General features: G+C 37.4%; 1 protein-coding gene across 1 annotated transcript in view; it reads right to left on the bottom strand.

The window, feature by feature from the left end:
- Positions 1 to 5,227: 5,227 nt before the first annotated feature.
- Positions 5,228 to 20,877, bottom strand: part of ERCC4 (ERCC excision repair 4, endonuclease catalytic subunit) — a 16,230-nt gene continuing 580 nt past the window's right edge. The window contains exons 2-11 of the mRNA XM_015643291.2: positions 19,503 to 19,683; positions 16,563 to 16,758; positions 15,025 to 15,232; positions 13,792 to 13,972; positions 13,313 to 13,447; positions 12,627 to 12,737; positions 10,889 to 11,480; positions 10,077 to 10,169; positions 9,333 to 9,445; positions 5,228 to 8,284 (exon numbers count right to left, since the gene is read on the bottom strand). Of these exons, the coding sequence (XP_015498777.1) occupies positions 7,551 to 8,284; positions 9,333 to 9,445; positions 10,077 to 10,169; positions 10,889 to 11,480; positions 12,627 to 12,737; positions 13,313 to 13,447; positions 13,792 to 13,972; positions 15,025 to 15,232; positions 16,563 to 16,758; positions 19,503 to 19,683 (2,544 nt within the window). The 3' untranslated portion in view covers positions 5,228 to 7,550. The remainder of the gene's footprint in view (positions 8,285 to 9,332; positions 9,446 to 10,076; positions 10,170 to 10,888; positions 11,481 to 12,626; positions 12,738 to 13,312; positions 13,448 to 13,791; positions 13,973 to 15,024; positions 15,233 to 16,562; positions 16,759 to 19,502; positions 19,684 to 20,877) is intronic.

The raw sequence follows: 20,877 nt of genomic DNA on the forward strand, positions 1-20,877 counted from the left end.
ACAATTAGAACAAAGCAAAATACAAGAGTTTTTTTTTTTTAAAAAAAAATATTATCAAACCTTTATAGCCTATTACAGCTAAAATGTTAATGAAAATTTTGAAAAAGAAATTACTGTATCTCTTTAAGTCTTTTTTAATGCTTATTTTTGGAGATAAAATTTGTACTTAAGTTCCTTTTTTTAACTGTTATCAAGGAATGTAAAGAAGGTCTGTACAGTACATTGGAAAAACTCTGGTGGTAGTATTCCTTAAATGACTTTTGGTTTGGTTTGTTGTTTCTTTGGGCTTTATTGTTTGTTTTTGTTTTGTTTTTTTTTGTTGTTTGTGGGGTTTTGGTGGGGATTTTTTTGCATGGGAGAAATTTCATCTCCGATCTGGTTAGAATTGTTGATCCAGTTTTAGAATTTGAACTTTTAACTATTTTTATATTCAGTAAACAAACACTGCAAAACCTCACTTATGTGCAGAATTCTTCATGCTTGAAATATTGTACTGTTCCTACAATTGCATTTAGATAAAACTGTTCACCTTCAGATAAAGAAACCTTTAAAAACACCAAAATCCAGAAAACCCAAACAAAGGAGAGGAGAGAGTTCTGACTTGCAGAAAAATATCTGAGCTGGCTGTTCTGGGAATGATCTTCAGAATTAGCTCATTATTTATTCTTGGTGCACTCCACCAATTAAACAAACAGTTTTAAATATAGAACCAGGGATGGGCTTAGCTGGTTTTTTCAGGGTCATTGCGGAGACATGGCCAGTGCAGATGTGCAGGTTCTGTGTGTGTGCACGGGCTGCTGTGGGACAGCACTGGCTGAAGCCCAAGAAAAGTCAGACATTCCTGGTGGACACCAGTTGAAATTCCTCTGTTTGGGTAATAACACAAGAGCTTTTTAAGCCACTAGAAATATGTCAGAGATCCCTAAGGAGCTTGTGGGGCTAACTGAAAAACCCCAAATCTCTACATTTTAATACCAATAGCACTTAGTGGAAAAGAACTCAGGTAACTTAGTATGTGACTCAGACCTTCTGTCAAGTAAATATTAAAGTGAAAAAGGAAAACTTGATTATGACTTCTGTCAGCTAGTGATGTGCAATATAATGCAAATATTTAAGAAAACAGCAACTTACCCTAACAGTTGTATTAACTGTAGTACAGCAGGTTTATTGCTGCAGTTCAAGGCTTGGCTGAGACATCTTAATTATCTGAAAGACTGTCTGTATAGACAGTACCTCATGCACCAAGATTTGCACAGGACATGTCTTGAAGATTTTAGGTATTTTCTCATATTTAGTATGGGCAGGATTTTCTTGAAGGATCTCTAGATTTTGCATTGTGCTATAGCTGCAGGTGATCTGAACATTTACATTGTGGTCAAGCTTTGGTCAGGAGTGTCTGCTCACCTAGATGTCACACTGGAAGTGTTGGAAAGACGATGTGTAGGCTGTAGAGAAAGTGGATTGATAGATTTCCAAATGCATCTGTAACAAATGAAACTAGAGCATTAGAGAGACTGCAGAAGTTAGAATCATGTGATAGTTTAACACAAATATATGTTGATTTTAAAGACCATAGTTCTTTCCAACACTTAACATTCAGAGATTTAAGATGATGCAGAAACAAAGTGTATTTTGACAATGGGAAGAACTAGAGAGGGGGATTTCAATAAAGAAAAACTAGACAAAAGTAGAAGACATGTAGTTAATATTTTTGCTCTTGCAGATCTCCCACATCCTAATGTAAATGCTTAAGCATGAAATGAGAGTTTTTGCAGGATCTGAGAACTTGCCAGTGGTAGTACTGCAATATGTAAAAATGGTCATGGGATATAAATGCCACAAGAAAATTTGCAGCTTCTGCTATCTATGCATAAGGGTCTAAGGATTTTGTGACACATAAAAGATACTTCAAAATTTTGCCAGGGTGGGAAAAATTTATAAAATCAACTGATCAAGATTTTATTGTGTCTGTTATTTGGACTGCTTTTAATCTGTTCAAAAAGAAATCTAAGACAAAACCAAGAATTAAATATTACAAGAGCTGCCAACCTGCTGGTCTCTTTTCTGAGTGTCAGCTTTCCAAGTGTGACAATGCCTCAAGTCTGGGACCAAAAGGAAAACAAGGTACAATACTTTTTTCATGTAAGCCCCTGGATAATAAATACTGGACAAGGCTTCAGTGCAGCCAGTCTTGCAAACAATTCAGTGTTATTTGTGCTCAACAGACATGACAAATTGCCACAATATTTAAGCTGCATTCTTGAAGAGAAACAAAAGGACAAGAATACAGACAGTCATGGTTAGGATAAAGGATGTGAAAAAGAAATAAATCAGAAAATTCCAGAATTAAAATAGAAGAAAGATAAAAGTTGAATAGAGAATCTTCGAATAATGTAAATTCACAAGAATTTACATTTTTCACAAGAAAAAAGTGATGAAGAAACTGTCAAATGTTACTTAATTCAGTGTTAAATAATGCTGTGAGTACAGGACACACAGATCTCCACTGCAGTTGCACAGCTGGGCCATTGCTGGGACATTCCATTCACCCTAGAGGATGCTTAGAGGAGGGATAATGCACGTGTCCCACTGTGTATCCTCATGGAACTGCAGGGCTCTACGCAGAGAGCTCAAATTAGAACTATGCTGCCTATTTTTAGAGGGGCTGAAATGCAGCCTTGTCAAGTTTAGGCTTCATGTGCCAGTTTCACTAGGAAAACTCCTGGGCTTTGAATCCCTTGGGAGATGGTTTTGTATGTGCTTGAAATTTAAGACTAGCATGTTTCTGTGGACAACTGAAACAGGTAATAGCCATTAAGGAGACAGAAACCAGAGCTATTGCACTGAATTTACAGGTGGGAATTTGTTTCTCTTCTTGCTAATTCAACTATGTGAAATTCCAAGTTTTCTGAGTTTGGGTGGATGAAATTTGAATTCATTGAACTATTTATCAAAGTGAAGCTAAATATATGAATAGTGATTTTAAAATAAAACCCTTATAAATTTGTTGTACAAATGTGATAATATTTAGTAGTGATTATGAAAATTCTACTTTCAAAATTATAAACTTATTATCTGGCTCCTGGCTAAAATACTTTAATCAGTAGCTCCAGCTTAATAGTTTTAAAAACTCTGGGCCTAGCTCATGGTAAACCTTAGCATGTCAAAACCAGGAAGACTTATGTGTGGTTTTACTTTGACTATTGATTGTGATCTGAACTTATATGAGAAAGGTTACATTAAAAAAGGCAAGTCAGTTCCCAAAACTTTTGCAACGTAGCTGCTGTGTTTTCCTAAACAAAAGAGAATAAAAATAAGAATGGTCTTAGTGCCATTCTGAGAGCTGAGGAAGAAGCTGAGAGTGCAAGAACAAGATTGTACTGCTGACTAATAACGCCAGCTTGGAAACAATGTCAGCTGTTTAATAACTCCAGGCTCCTGCTCTTTGATAGGAGATGATCAAGGTGAAAGAAAAAAACCCCTAGAAATGAAAACTATGCTTTTACTCATAGAAGGAAGCTCTCACAGGCAGAACCACAGTAAAATGCAAGCTGAGAAAATGGTATCTATCCATCCCTGATTAAATATTCCTAGGAAGACTGCTTTAGAGCAGTTGTGAATTAAGGTAATTTTGCCATGCTTTAAAAAAAATGACACTAAAATTAGTACATACACAGGCCCATTTTGATATATTGCAGCAACATCTTCTGTTTAGACAACAAATCACCATAACAGTGTAGCAGCCCTGGTTACCCTCAACAACTTAAGTAAGAATTCATCTCTCAGCTAAGTCTTGGCCAGCCAAGCTACTGAACAGTTCTTCCCTTTTTTTCAAGACTGTGACTGAAGATATTTCTTCACTTTAATTTACTGAGGTGAAGCTTTCAAAACACAGATCAAAACTCAAGTAGAAAAATGGCCAGCCTATTTGTATTTGCATTGAAAAGTCAGGGAGATTAGCTTTGTACTCAAAAAATGGCACTGAAACTTTAAAAGACTTGAGAATTCCCTTGTACAACCTTATCAAAACATGCAAATTAAGAAGGTGCATATACTATTGGCAAGTGTATTTTCAGTGCAAGAAGGTACCTAACAGTTAACCAGATATTAAAGACTTCATATGAAACACATAAAAGAGATTATCTTTAGTTTGTTTCTTCAAATATTCAAAATTCTTGCTATTAAATGAAGAATGAACATATGAAATAAGTTATAATGACAAAAGTATTACAAAATGCTGGAGCAATGGTTTCTGAATTTTCAGTTTCTGACCCTATTTGCATTTCTTAAAATCACATATTTTACAAAACACATCAACTGAATATTAATTTAATTTAGGTTATCTTGGAGTAAGGGCTAAGGAGAACTTTATCCTAAAATGGTCCTTAGGAAAGGATTGTAAACCCAGTTCATGGAGTCTGAAATACTGGAAACAGGACAAATTTCTTTAATGACACTCAGTTACATTTCTTTATGCTGTTTGGCATAGAAGTAATGCATCCCTTTAATAATTATTTTTTGGCAGATGTTTGCTTTTGGATTCTATTTCACAGTCAGAATTGGAATCCTGACTAAGGAAAGCTTTAGAGACAAATATTTTAATCCTTAAAAATTAAGTTATTTGTGGTTGTACTGTCACTCTGCAAATAAGATATCACAATCACAACAATACTCACACATTAAATTTTTCCACTTTCCAAAAGAGTCACTGTTTTTAACATCATAGCTACCTATTTTATAAACCCTGTGCATTTCTGGTCAACTAGCTTATATTTAAGTTTTGAAAGCAATCAATCTAGCTGCTACCAGAAAAGCCCTCCTTTACGTGTTCATGCAGAAGTAATTTTGCAGGTAAGGCTTGCTTTGGTTAGGGACTGCGCAGTGACAACACTGCCAGCAAAGCCTCCTTTTGCAGCTGAAGCTCAAAACTGCAAGTGTCCTCATCAGCAGGAATAGTAACCAGGTAACTTAAACACAGGAACTGCAGCTTGATCCATCCTGTGCTAAATAGACTTGCTAATATAAGCTGCATTTGCTCCTAAGAGGTTGTGTGGTTATTCTAGAAGAACTGTCAGTGACCAGAGCCCAGGAGACACTTCAGACAGGAGCAACTTGGCTACTCTTTAGCACATGAACCCTACACAGAGGGGCATCACCTACTGAGTCACCTGGGAACATAAAGTCTTGGGGATAAGGAAGAAGCTGAGACAGCCAAACTGAAGGCAGGTGGTGTTTGTGTTTGCTTTTTTAATAAAAAAGCACACATTTAAAATATCAGCAATAACAAGATGTACAAATTCCATGATTGTTGATCAAAGAGAGAATTTTCATCATTCATCCAAACTTGTGTTCTAACTGCATTCAGGCAGAGCCTTGGCTTTGTTATTTCAGGACCTTTCCCACCTGGGAGCACAGTCTGTACCTCCTGCCCCAGGAGGACACAGCTCTAACTGGCAATTGAACCTAACACAGTGAAATACCAAGGCACAGGAGCAATAACAACATGCAACAGTGCTACTTTGCTGTTCTAGAGAAAAAGGGCAAAACCTACATAGAGAAAGAAAAAAGGAAAAGCTTTACAAAAGCTCCACACATACAAGCAAAAGGCAATTTCTTTAAAATATTTAGCAAATAATTATTTCATTGCATGATGTAACTTTAATCTAGCACACAACACAAGGCTACAACTTTATCACCTGTTACTATACCCTTCATTTTCACCCCATACACATCAATGCAGAACCCCCAAACCTCACTGAGAGAGCTGAGGCAGCATCTGTGAAAAACCCCAAACCCACAGTTCATGGAGCACCCTAATGCCCATGGCACAAGCAACTTTTGCCCTCAAAGGCTGTCAGCTGCCCTTTTCTGAACCAGGCTCTACAGGCCAGGCACTCAGGACAGCTTGATCTTACTTGGATTTTCAGTTCTCTTAGCACACTTTACAGGCATTCTCAATACTCAGCACATCTGACATCATCAGTCTGAATAAGCAAAAGTCTCATGGAAAGACTTCTCATATTAAGTAAATTAGAATCCAGGGCAACAGAAACCCTAAGATCTGGATTGTAAACCACACCCTAAAAATAAAAATGTTCTGATATCAATATAGCCAAATGAAAAACAAGATAATTAGCAAATTTTAATCTTATTTTCATCTTCAATTTTCATCTGCAGAAAAATGTTCCCTTGGAAATTTGTCACAGCTCAGCCATAGGTTAAAGTTAACAATTCATAATTCACACTTAAAATGCACAATAAACATTTTACCTTAAAGTGCACAGTAAAGTTTTTACAGAACCTGAACACAAAAAATATTTTCCCCTTCCATGAAGGAAATAATATTGGTCTGTTGGTTCCCATTAGAATCGTATAAATACATGTGAAAGTCATAGATAAAGGTTTTGTAAATAGCAAAGGTAAATATATTAGTATGGAATAACACTGGACCAACCCTTTTGGCAATGGCAGTTTGTTATACAATTGGATCAGAGTTCAATGTAGAATATTATAATTTAACAATGCACACATTCACAAACTTTTCCCTCTTTTATGCTACACAAAATGCTAAAAGTATTATCTTCTATGTGACAATGACTTTACTGAGTTTATTGACAAACAGTTGATTTGAGACATAAAAATACAAAAGCAATAGGACTCAAAAGAAGCCAATATTGGAAGAACTTTCAAGTTTTGGAAAATCTTGCTTAGAAAACAATGGTATTTTACAAGAGGAATTACTCTTTGGTATAAAGGAACAGTGCCAGTGGTATACACGTTTTTCACTTCCTAGTGAAAGAGGCGAAAGAGCTATCAAAACTGAGTAAAAAACAAAGCCTCTTAAAAATATAAGTAAGGCACACTCAAAATTAATTTGCACTGTGGCACCACAGAATCTCTACCCAGTCAGAACAAAGGAAAGCCCTTTGCAAAATCCAGCAAGGCAGAGCAGTACTGGCTTTGGAATGGTAACAAGTATAACTGGTAAGCAGGCAAAATGTAGAGCATAGCATACAAATGGATTTTACTATGACAAACGCTTACGGTCATGTTCTAAAATTCAGAATTCAGTCCCAGTATATTCTAAACAAACTCCTCCATCACTGTCAATTGAAAACAGGCAGTTGCCAGAGAGTGAGACATTAAAAATGGTAAAAGCAGTGTTGTATCATGTAGCAGGTCACACAGACTAATCAAAACACAGCACATTTTTAGCTCGAACAAGACATCATAACTTTTACAAGAAAACACCTTTATCAGTTAGTCTTAGCACTTAATTCTTATGGTCTTAGTAAAAACTTCATTTAGCTAATTCAGTGGTATTACAGAATTGGTTAAAGTGCTTCAAAAAGAATAAAAATAATTCACATTTCTCAGTTAAATATATTTTTTTCCTCTTGAAACTTGCCTTCAGTAATTAAGTCACGTGTTAAAATTGATGGGACAGCATTAGCAAGAAACAGCTGGTTATCTTAGAGGGGGCATTTATTAAAATATTTCATGTATTTGCCAAAGTACTTATCAGGGCTGTGTGTTGACAATCTCATGAATCATCTTTTGCTTTTTCCTTTGGCTAGTGCCTCTTCATAGGTCAGGTGAATAAAATCAAAGAGTTGTGTGGCATTGGCAGCATTACCCAAAATCTTGGAGAGCTCATCCTTGGACAGTGTCATCAGCTCTGCAATGCTTTTAACGTGGGTCATTACAGCACGGCAGTTTTTTGCATTAATCCCTGGCATTTTTAGCAGGAAGTCCTGAGGCCCAGGGTTGTACTTGTTTGACTCAGGGAGAATTTCAGAATCTGCAGTGATGGCCATCGCTTTTTCTGCGTTGGGTTGGGGATGGTTTTGTTTCAACTCTTCAAACAGCTCAGCAGTAGCGTGGGGAGAGGGACACCACAGGATTCGTAACTTTGGGAAGTGCAGGGTGAGAAGGGTTAGTTTAGAAGTAACATCATTGCTGGAAATTTCCGGCTGCAAAGAACCTCGTGGGATCAAGGAGAAGGATTTGTTAGCGTCAAATTCAATGAGGAGAACTGGCCGCTTGTAGTAGCGGCACATGGACACGCACTGTGCGTACAGCCTGCCATTGTTTAGGGAACCAATAAGATCACTGATGCTCTTCCGCTCCACACAGATATCAGGGGTTAGAATATAATCCCCAACTTCCAAAGTCACAGGCTCAATGTCGATCCCACGGCGATGGATCAGCGATGGAAGCTCACTACGGAATTCCCGCATATCCACGATTATGGTTTGCTGAACACCCTTCTGTTCCTGTCCACCTAAAGAGCAAAATAAACGCAGTTATCCCCATACTTGGCACCTCCTGCTCCAGTTGTTTTCCTGTCTGCTGCCAAGGCTTCTGCAGTGGATGGACTTATCATCTTAAATTATATCTCAAATTCAGCAGTACAATAAATCCAGACTTCATTTGATTTTTTACCATCAGAGAAAAAAACCACTTGCTTAAATACATACTGTAATTTATGGAGCATGCTTTGCAGCTTGACAGAGCTACCATGCTACATGCTGTAAGCTTTGTATAGGTGACAATGAAATACATTAAGTTGTAGATGAAAATTATTTAAATTAGTCAGGGAAATCTTTAAAAGGCTGCCTGCAAAACAAGATAATGAAGCTGGTCCCTTTTATTTCTGGCTGTTTCCCACAGAAATACAGCTTTTATTGTAGGAATTATGTGTTGGCCTCTACAGATCTGCAGGACACATATAGCACCAAGGCCACAAAAGATACAACAGCAAAGATTAGAGAATACATGGCAAAGGAGAGCAGGATTATAGAAACATCAGCAGAGAAAAACAAGCAGAGGCATAGCATACATGTTAGATGAAAAAAACAAAAATGTGGTTAAAATTGCACCAAAAGGAGAAGGATGCTTTATTGAAAAAGAAGTGATCGAACCCATAATGTGCAGTTGTTTATCCAGGCAGCATGTTTTTCCAAGATGAAAAGAAGTCCCCAACATTTATTAGCTCAAGGACAACACTGCCTTTAACCATATGCAGACTTCAGTTTCTATGTTTTAATTTCTCTTCCTACAAACAGCACTAGACAGCCTCATAACCAACAATCTGACTAGAAACAATCCAAATGGGATCTGTCTTAATGGTCAGATACTTCATTAACCTGTATTTTCAAAGGAAACCAGAGCCCTTTGTCACTGGGAAATAATGTTTGTTTAGTATGAAGACTGCAGAACCAATGTGCAAGGTGTTTCTGCCCCCAATGCTTTGAGGGGGATTTAAAGTGCAATAGTTACAGGACTTTTGGAAAACTCTGGGCTGCAAGCCTGTCCTAGGAGCTGCTCACCTGCTTTGCGTGTGTCAGCAGAGACAGAGGCAGGTCTAGCGTCTCTGAGGAGGTCTAAATTTGTTTCATCTCTTCCTTCTCTTTCCTCAGGAACAACCATGCTGGCCTTCTCTCTAAGAAACCACAAACAAACACACACTAAAAACTGCAAATGCAGGAATAAAGAAGATTGAAATACTTCAATACCCTTCATCCAGATGTAAAATTATATATAGTTTAATCCTAAATGCCAATCTGATCAGAAATGCAATTTACTGTTTTTTTCTAGGTTTTTCCTTTTACAAAGGAACTAATAACTAGTAATAGCACTGTAACCAGCTGAGAAGGCACTGTCAGTAAAAATACAGTCTTATACAGTCCAATGAAAAAATTTGTTTCCCCAACTGACTTATGTTATAAAAGCTTTAAAAATTATCTTACAAGAAATGTTACCTACAAAAACACAATTACACAAATGAACTTCATAGACAATTAGGAAAAAAATCAAGTGATGCTGATTAGCCTTTACATTAATATTAAATGCTGCCAAAATTATTAAACAAAATACCAGCTGCTCTGAAAAGGAAAGTTGTGACTTTTTGTTGATTCTCAACAGACGAGTAGTCTTTACATCCAACAGAGAATTGAATTAAAAGTTTATTTAAAGCCTCACCCAGTAAAGAACTTCACTCTATTTAAAATGTAAGCATATTAGGGAATTACATGAAACACTAACAATAAAGGCAGTTAAACTAATTGTGTTACCGAATGAGTTTTTCAAAGGCCTCCTTCTCTTTCCTCAGAGCTGTGAGGTAGCGCTGCTCTTCTGTGGAGCCCCCATATATGAGGAAATAAACTCTGTAAGTATAAAAGAGAAAAAAAATAGAGGTCACAAAACTTTGTATTAAGTTAAAAAAATCCACAACCAATAAATTTAACATTGGGAGCAGTAAGTGCCTGACAAAGTAGTTAGAAGTATATTAAATTTTAAGTTTTCTAAATTTTTAATTAATATGTGGCATTTATTCATAAAACTGAGTATTACAATTTCATGGTGTATTAAATACATATACCCAATGTGGTGATATTTCTGTCAGCTAATGCTGTAACTGCAAATACTAATTTTCTTTATTGTGTTTCCTTTACTTGCTTCTCTGTTGCAGTTTCTGAATAACTGGTCTTCAGCATGATAAACATCAGGAAATGTGAAAATTAATTAAACTCAAAATGAATACTTTTGTTTAAAAAATCATATCTTGAGAGATGATTTAAAATGAGACTACACCACCTCAAAATTATCTATTGCCACTAAAACAATTGAAGCAGAGGTCTTGGAATTGTTTGGGTTTTTTTTTAACAGATATGTTTCGGCTGTTAAGGGACTAATATCTGCTGGAAAGTAAAAATTATCTTTTGGTTACACCAGACGTTATGCTTTTGTTTAAACTTAAGGGCTCAACAGGAACTGAAAGGTAGCTAATGAAAATGAACAGCAGCATGTTCTGCCTTAACTTCTGACAGTGCACTTTTGATTTTTTTATTTTCAGACTAGAATTACCCTGGCCAAGTCAACTTGCCTCAAAGGCTTCCCAGGCCTGCTTGCCTTGTAGATTTCCAGCTGCCGAACAAAAGTGAGTTCTGCATCATACAACACAACATATCTGGGTTCTACTTCGTGCAGCACCCGAGTGAGTGCGTAGGGATCCCCACACCCCTGCAGCGGGTGGATAATTGTCAGTGGGTCCTTGAAAATTCCATAGTAACAATCTGAGGGCAAGTTCACATCAAAATCTTCAGGAATGGTCTCTTCAGTGCCGCTTTCTTGGCTACCGCTTAATTCATTGATGTCTTCCACCTCGACTTCCTCTCTCTTTTCCTCCTCAGTTTTCCCTATCATTTGGATTATAGTCCGGTCTTGATGCTTCTTGTGCTTATTTTGTTTTGAAGAAGCTGTGAGTTTGGCTTTTTTGGCTTGAGGTCCTGTGTCTGGTTTGGCATTTCCTTTGGACTTGATGGCTTTTCTGTCCTTATTCCACACTTCTCCAGCTTTCTCGTCCTTTCCAAAGGTTTTGTTATATAGTCTTGTTAAAAAAGCTTCTGCTCCAGCAATAATATACTCCCTGAGCTGTGCACAGGCTCGGTCATCACTGGCACAAATGAGCACTTGCCCTGCAGTCAAGAAACAAGACCATGTTTACAGCCTGTAATGCTGTGCTTCTTATCCAGCTACAAGCACCTCCCGAGCCAAGGGCTTGCACTGATCTAAACTCTGTGCCTGCCAAATGCCTTGACATTCGGCTGCCACAGTCGCTCTGGACTTTGAATCTAAATTTAATAGCTTTTTGTACCAAATAAAATTAGAGAAGAGTAATGGAAGTTCAACATTCCTTTTTCTTACAGTATCTAATTTCATAAAGTTTTCCTTCTGACCATTGGAAACAAGGCAGATATAGCGTGTGTTAAAACATACTTGAACAACGACTCATTTTTAAGATGTGGAATAAGAGAGAACTTAATTTAGACCATTCTAATTTGTCAGCTGTGTTAGAGAGTCTACAAAACACATGTTTCACACAGTATTATTGACATTTGTGAATAACAATCCTCTGCAAGCTGACTCAGATAAACTCCTACAAGGGTAGGTGAGAGAGCCAGCTCTTACCCAGAGTCAGAACACTGTGGGTGGGAGAAAAGAGCATTTTTTTACCCTTACTATTTCCTAAAATAAAACTTGTTAAATTTTAAGGGAATCAAAAGCCCTAAAATAGGAAAGGCAGCAAAGCAGTTAGACTCTCTTCCCTGCCTCCTAATTTCTACCTCATTTATATGCAACTCATGAGAAGCAAATTTTCAGGTGCCTGAGAAGAATTTTCAAGATATAAGGGTGTAAGACAGAACCCCTGTTTTTGTTGTGAACCCAAACTTCAGAAATGAGTGAATGGTACCTTGATCATTATAAATTTTCACATCAGTTTTATTTGGCTTGGAACAAAGGTATCAGTATACTACTGAAACATAATCTAAAATGTTTTTTCGTAATAATGCAGTTGTTTCCTAAAAAGTATTGCATTGTAGGAATGAACAGCATTTCCTCTTTTAGAGCAAGACCTAGTAAGAGTTTATGTAAAACTATCTAATTTTACATAGTTTATGTACATAATGTACTTAAACTCATCTTAAGGCCACAAATTACTAAATTTAAACAAGCTCTTTGCTAAAACTACAGAAAAGAGTTAGTTCCTTCTCTCCAAGGTCAAGTAGAAGTACAAACCAGCAGAAGTACTAGAAAACTTATAAAATTTTGTATTCTCTCACCTGGACCACCAAGGTTGTCGCTGTTTTTATTCTCATTTTCAATCTCTTTCAGTACTTCTCTCAAAGCTTCCCATTTTGGATTACTTTCTAGAACCAATTCCCTTTTCAGTTCTGAAACAAAGTAAGATTGAAGATAGCAGCTCTTGCAGCCAAAATATCCTTCAGACTTTAAATCAGTGGTTAGATGTCAATAGTGTGATGGTTGTTGGCACATATGATATTCAACAGCCTACATATGCAACTTATTATGCTAATGAGCTGGAGAACACTCTTAAATTTATAAATGGAGATAAGTGCTTTTGTGAAGCAAAATGCTGAAATATTCACTCATTCTTCAATTCTGAAACTCCTGAATATATTTTTTTAATAAAAGCAACCACAGCCTCCTACTCCTTCACATAAGATAATAAAGATGAAACTAAACATCAATGTAATGCAAGAACAATTCCACAAAAACTCTTCCAGTGATCAGCTGAGCAAGCTTAGGAGAATCCCCACTTCGTGACTCTTCTACGTTGTTTATTACATAGTTTTGGAACTAAGATTATGTCTCAATTTATCCCAGCTAACAGACTGAGATCCTGAGCAGTGGAAGTTCATGCAGGGAACCAGAGCACAAGTAATAATATGCAAAGCTCTTGGAATCGTGTGACACTCTCAGACTTAAAATTAGGAATGATCAGTACCATTTTCCTTCTTTACATCACGTTTTTCGGAGCCTGAGCCTTTGCCTTTCTGATTGAGTTTCTCATCTGCAATGCGATAAACTCGAGCTCGAGCATTCACAAACATTGAAGTACTGGAGTCAAGGAACAGCCAGCCTGGAGAGGAAATGAGAGGAAGCAGTAGTAGTTTGACATCTGCAATGTGTATGTGTTCCAATCCTCTGCAGTAAAGCCCCAGATATTCAGCTTGAATACCTGCCCTACCTGCTTGCTGTGTAATCACCAGCTTAATAAAAGACAGAAATGTGATGCAGCTCTCATACTGTTAAGTAACAGCAGTTAAGTGGGAAGATGAAAGAATTATCTGTCAATAAAAACCTACGTCCTTATGGCTGGTTGTGTAAAACCTAATTAGATACCTTCATGTTTGGGAATGATAATTAAAAACATCAACACTACACTGTTTCATGCATTAACTTGTATTGTTATTCCATGTTTACCTGAGTTCTCACCAAAAGCTTTTTCACTTGCTTTCAGTGACTCCAGGAGATTAAGGAAAGTGACACAATCATACTGGGTTAGATACAGTAGCAAAGTACGAAGGATCTTCAAATCCTGGACCAAAGACTTTGTCTTAGCTCCAAGCTGATGCCAGAGAGGATCTAAATAGTGACGTATTGTCTGGAAATAAAAATTGGCAAGTTTGAAGTGTCAAACATATATTATTGCATTATAGCTTCTAACCAAGCTGAGAATGCACTTGAACTTTACAGGGGACGCTCTGGCTCCTCAAAGTTATTACAGATACCAAAATAAAGATGTACTGGTTACGTACTTGTTTTGATATAAATTACCAAATTTTAGCAAAGTTAACATAATATAGATGTCTCTATGAAGAACATTTCAGCAATTAGCAGATGTATATAATTCAATGCTTTCTATCTACTGGTAAAACTATAAAAAAACACTTTTATTTTACTGGTACTGGCCTGTTGTATTTAATATCTAGTGTCCTTTACTTAGGTACAGCAAAAACCATTATAATGTCATTTAGTTTCCAAAATCAGATAGGTGCCATGAAGATGTGAAACTTATAGAGCCCAAGGAAAAAACCTTCAAATATTTAAAATACAGAAGGCCTTCCATGCAGATTAAATCACAGTTAACCAATAACTGCGTTGCACTATTATAGTTGATTTCATCCTAATGAAAGCATATATGTGCCAAACATTGCAGATCTGTCAAAAATAACAATGAACACAAAGTTACTGATATACAAGATTAAAGATACAGCAGATGCATGCATGTGCAAATTGTTTATTATGTATGGTGCTTCTCCTACTAGAGAAAATAAAAAACACAAGCACGAAAGCCAAAAGGAAAAAGGGAGTATGTGTGTGGTAATTATTGATACTTATCTCCAAAGTATTCTGAGCTGAAGTTAGAACTATCTTTTTAATAACAGCAGCAACAATTATTATTATAACCAGGGTGTTCTTACTGTTGTGACTTTGGAAATGAAGGAAGAACAATAATACCAACACATCAAAAACTCTGTTGGCAACTGTCACATCACCATTACACTCCCTTGTACCAGTAATAAACACATCATGGGAGAACACTCAGCTGCTGCTGGCTGTTCATTTTGCAAATAACATTTCTGTTTGCATGGCAGGCACTTTGGAGCTCTATATCCTGTTACTTAGATGTTGCAGAACAATCAAAATGGTTACCTTGTCAAAAGGTTTAGCAATAGCATTCTCTAAAGATAGATCTTCTACTTCAAGAACTGGGTTGTAACGTTTGAGTTCCCTCAGACATGCGTTCAGAATGTCCAGGATTGCAGTCTGGATAGCAAGCATAGCAGGAGTCATTGCCACGTGTATTTCCACCACTTCAGGTTTATGCTTCTCTAAAAAGGAGTGCACTGCTATATGAAATCTAGGAGAAAAAAGGCTTCTTAAGATTTCTATGGATAGTTTTGACTTAGAATTACTCAAAAGTTTCTATAAACTGCAATTACAATTGTTTTAAATGTAAACAAGTAAGTTAATTCCAAAACCAGTTTCTACTGATGTGAAGACTGCAATCTTATGAACAGCCTTGGACCATCTGTTCCACAATTATGACTGAAGTCATTCTAGTCATGTGAGCCTATAGTGTTGGTGAATGATCCATGGAAAATTACTGCACTGGATTCTGCATCATCATCACCACACATAGCAAACATTAAAATAAGCCCAAAATCATATGAGGGAGAAACTGGAAGGTGTTCACAAATTCTCTGAAATCACACGGCTGCGCCAGCAGATTTTGTGACGTTTCCAGCTTGCAATGACAACCTGTAGGTCCTTGTTGGAACCTGCCCTTGGAGCCACTCCATCTGCTCAGATCCAGAGATGCCATCTGACTGTTCCTGACAGGATGAGGCTCAGAGAACCTGATGGCTGCTGACCTCTGCAACTCCATGGACATTTTCCTTACTGCAGCCTGCAGCCCCAGGTCTTTTCATGGAAGTTAAAGAAGGAAATCTAGAGAGCTTCTACGTAATCTTTCTTACCCTAGGTATGTCCAATTCTACTTCCCTGGGATACTGAAAGAAAGACTGTTAAGGAATTTACAATGCAGAGGAACAGTTCATTAAGAAGGAGTGAAACACATTCTAGCCCAGACTAGTGGAACAAATGGGCAGAGCTCCTGCCCAGGGCAAGATGACTGGGTCCTCAGAGAGTGTCCAGTTCCATTTGTGGATCTGCTCCTGGAAGACACAGTGCATGCCACATCTTGGCAATTCATTTTTTAACAGTCATCAAGAAATTTTCTTCATACACAACATATGTGTATAAGAAGATTGAAAAAATCTGCCATGTAGAAAGAGATGCATGGAGTTTTATCACAGGTGGAAACAAACACCTCCATGATTAGAAGAACTGAGAGACTGTTTTCCTGTCATTATATGGCTTAAAACCTCTTGTTTAGTAAGAGAAGTTAAACTGTTAAGAATGTCACTTTTTGCTGTGATTTCTGTTGACTAAAAGGACAGCTCTATCATAAGGTTCATCCTCTTAATAGAGTCAATTTGAGTCTATTTTCAAAAATGCTCTCAGAAATTCAGCATCTTTAAGACTACTTCTGTTAAAAACTGAAAAAATTTTGTTAGGGAATACAAGAGGGAACACAGATTAGCACCTCATTTTCTTAGGAACCCACTGTAACATCCTTCATCTTTCTTCTAAGTTTAACTCTCCAGTGAAGTAAAGAAGTGCCTCACCTTGGCCACAGATAAAGCTTCCCAACAAAAAGATTTTTCATCACTCTTTCCACATGACAAAAGCCAGTGTTAAATGCAACTGCATTATCTGTAAAAGCTTTAATGAAGCCTTGCTTGTTCTTCTGACGATAAAGTCGCAAGATGAATGCTTCCTGACAGGACTCAATGATTCTGTGTGCTTTGTACACCAAAATGCCTGGGAAAAGAAAAAAAAAATCAAGTTTAAAAAAAAAAATACAGTAAGATCCAGGTTTGTACAGATTTTTCCTCTCTCACCATAACTGCCTTATTATTCTACTGTTCTTTTAATTACAGGAATTTAAGTCTTCTAAAATTAAGGTTGAACAAATTTTATGAAGTTGAAACAAATGATTCCTCAGTGTCAATACCATGGGATTGCCAAATAACAGAACTGGGTTAATAATGCATCTTTAACAGAATAAACAAAGCTTATGCATGAGTGGCCGGACTTACTAGCTTGTAAATTTCTTTACTCCTGAAGCATAAATTGAACTTGAGCCTTTTAAAAGGAGGAAAAGAAAATGCATGACTGCACTGTTACAACAATGCAAGTTTGATGTGTTTGAGGCTGTGATAGTTGATTTCTTTTGTTAATAGAAATTCTGGAAATACAGACTTGTCAAGTAACTTTCGTTGGTAACAATTCAAGTGTTTACATAATCAAAGAACATCTGAAAACATTTATTTTTCTTTTCTCTCCCATCTGACAGTCATATTCACATTCAAGAACAGCAAGTATTATCAAATATATGAGTGTACCACCAGCTTTCTTTATGGCTATGGGTGTAGTAGGAATTAAAGACCTATCAAGCACATTTCAATAAAGAGAAGTGAAAGAGGAGTTTAATTTGATTATGTGTTTGAGGTGAACACTTCTGGAGTTTACAGTTCACTCAGCCAAGACCTGCTAAACCAAGGCTTGCTTTTTCCTCATGCTAATCATGTTAAACAGCACATTGCATTATTTTCCCTCTCCCTCTACGGAAGTAAGGCCTGTGTAGTATCTGTTCACAGCTTCCAGTGGAATCATAAATGCCTTTCTAAAATGGAGGCAAAGGACATCAAACATCAAAGGTTTTACCTTGTGCCTACATATGCTAATAAAGACTGTTTAATTTCTGTAACAAGTCTCCTCAACTCAGCACCCAGCTATTGATTTTAACATGTCTTTGCCTGCTAAATGAACAAGCATCCAGAAAAGACTTCCATTAACAGCTTGCTATTCATGATTAAGTCCTAAAATAATCCACTACAAGGTATTTCTCTATCTAGATATTGTTAGACCTGTCCTATGAAGCAAACTTTTCAGTACATAATAATGATCATATCCATCTCTGAGCAACTTCTAGCTTATCACAGTGTTACCCCAGATGGACATGACAGGAAAGACAGAACTTCTAAGAGGTCAGTAAGACTGTGTTTATTATAATACCTTCCTGCTTTTGGTCAAAATATATCTGCTTATGGAGTTCACACCTGCTCTGTAAGCCTTGGTACAAATAACTTGCCACTTTTTATTACACCAACTTGCATCAATTTCACTATGCTGTCAGGTACATAATTTGTACTCAGCTATAGCCACCAGGAATAATTCTGCTTTACTGCAGTGATAATTTCTTATCTTCATTTAGCTGGATTTATGAGTTCATCAGATGTTAATTCACACTGATTTAAAAATTGACATTTTTAAAACCTAGAAAGGCTTTTGCTGTTATCTCCTCATGAAACACTACTACAAGATTTTGTTGTACAATCTCACACACAGACAAGGCACACGGACCCAGGTGTTAGGTGGCTGGGAATGAATGAACCATTGAACCAATCCATTGCAGCTGCTCTCACACTGACCTCTGGTGGCAATGCAAAACCTGTCACAGCTCTGTGGCACTACAGGACAGCAGCAGTTTTAAAACTTTACTGTATTTCTTCTTTTTTTTTCCCTTTTCTTCTTTGGTAGAGTAGAAAGGTAGAGGGGAAGGAGTCAAGGGAAAAAGAGAAATTATCACAGGTTTCCCAGAAAAACTATTCACTTCTTCTGAACTTAGAAATATCAGAATTGACAAATTTGGTGTTCTTCAAATCCAGCATAAAAGTGTTCAAAATGTTTTAGAGTGGAACTTGCTATAGATTGTCTAAAAGGAAGAAGGTACAGCTTCTGAAGCAGAAACTTAACTTCTTCTAAGCATACAACATTCAGCTGTGTTTAATCATTAAGCTGTCAACACTTAGAAAACAGGAAAATATTCTTAAATCCCTGGCTCTTAGACATCTCCTTTTCCAGCTCTCCAGGCTGTAACAGGATTTCCAGCTTAAAGAGGAACATAAAAACAAAAGTGGCTGAGGTAGAAGGGGAACAGAACATGAGAAGAAAAGGGTAAGTCTCACATCTTCCATGTATAGCTTCTATATAACTACAATAAAAACGTTGCAAGCTATTCCCCAAATCTTTACAATCACAGTAACAGCATTACTTTGTAATATTGTTATTTTCATAGTGTCCAAGTGTGTCAATACAAATACTAGTGAGGTATTTTTTTGATGAGAAATCATCAGGAGTAATTTGTTAATGCAAAAATAGAGGTAGTGTGCATGGTTCATAAAGCATGACATCTTAAATCAGTTTTGATGATAGGCTACTGTCCAACAGAACACAGAACAATATGTCATCAAGCGCAGTCAATTATTCTTCTTTGTAAGCCTTTTAAAACTGTATGATTAAGTAAGGCAAACAAGTTGAGAGAAAAAAAAATAAGAATATGAAAGAACTACATATTTGCTCTTTTTACCTCAGTCTTGGTGAGGGAAAAAAAAGGAATAATTTTTCAACCTCAATAGCTGTTAGTAGAACTCTTCATATAGAATTAAGCATTGTGTATTTTCAAACAGAACACTCTTACCTGTATTTCATTAAGCTCTTACCGGTAATGAGATTGGCAGGAATTCTGTCAGTAAGGAAATCTACCACAAGGATCCGACTTGTTGCAAAGATGACTCCTCCTTGTGTATAAAATTCATACCGAGTATTATTTGCAATTTCATTGGTAACGCGTCGAGGGAGATGAACAACTCCATCTGACCTCAGCTGATCAATAAAATACTCCTAAACCAAACATAATAAAAACACAAGACGCTATTGTGGTATCCAGGGAATAGGATCCAAAAAGCACCTTTATTATATATACTCCAGTATATAATAAGGAGCTGTCAAAAACAAATTAAGACATGATAGTATAACATACTAAAAGAAGTCAGAATCATTATGATTTTTTTCTCCTTTGACATGCTTTCTTCAGTTTCAAACTCATCTGGGTGATTTAAAAAATCTACATACTCAGTAGTAACTAGACAATACTTACATAAAAATGAGCAACTGACACATGAAGGTGCTTATATTTTCTTATATTTCAATATCTCATTTTCAGAGAAAATTCAACTTTAATATTGCCTTAAGAACAGAGAATTGGGAAGAGATCATCTTGTAGTCCCCTCACCTGTCATTAGATGACCACAGCAGGTATATCATATATACCAAGCTTAATCTTATAAACTACAGCTGTGATTTTTATTCACCTATGGTTGCTATAAAAAGTCCCCCAAGACCTCCCCTTCCTGAAGGTGGGAAATTTACCTGGCTCCAGAGAAAAAAGAGCAGGTTTTTTTTGTGCAGTTAGGGACAAACCTGTCAAGTCTCAAAAGCATGTTTCACCCCTTTCTCCTCACTGGTCACTTCTAAGTCATATACTTGTTTTATCTCATTAGTGTTACTAGGACTTCACTGCGCTGCAGGAGTAGAGACTCAACTGCCATGATCCATGTGTGTGGTTTGGCAGCCTCCCCAGGACATGGGGGTGGACAACAAGCTGTCCCTGAGCCAGGAGTGCCCTTGTGGCCAAGAAGGCCAAGGCGATCCTGAGGTGCATTAGGAAGAATGTTGTCAGGGAGGTGACCCTGCCCCTCGGCTCAGCCCTGCTGGGGCACATCTGGAGTGCTGGGTCCAGTTCTGGGCTCCTCAGGACAAAAGGGACATGGAACTCCCAAAGCAGAGGGTGACAAAGAGGAGATGTGGGGACTGGAGCATCTCTCCTGTGAGGAAAGGCTGAGGGAGCTGGGGCTGTTCAGCCTCAAGAAGAGATGGCTGAGAGGGAACCCCACCAATGTCTGTCAGTGTGAGCGGGGACGGCTCAGAGCAGGGACCGGGATCTGCTCCCTGGGGCCCAGCAATGGCACAGGAGGTACGGGCAGGAACTGATGCCCAGGAAGCTCCACCTGAACACGAGGAAGAACTTCTTCCCTG

The sequence above is a fragment of the Parus major genome, chromosome 14 (assembly GCF_001522545.3).
Source record: "Parus major isolate Abel chromosome 14, Parus_major1.1, whole genome shotgun sequence".
Taxonomy (NCBI): Eukaryota; Metazoa; Chordata; class Aves; order Passeriformes; family Paridae; genus Parus; species Parus major.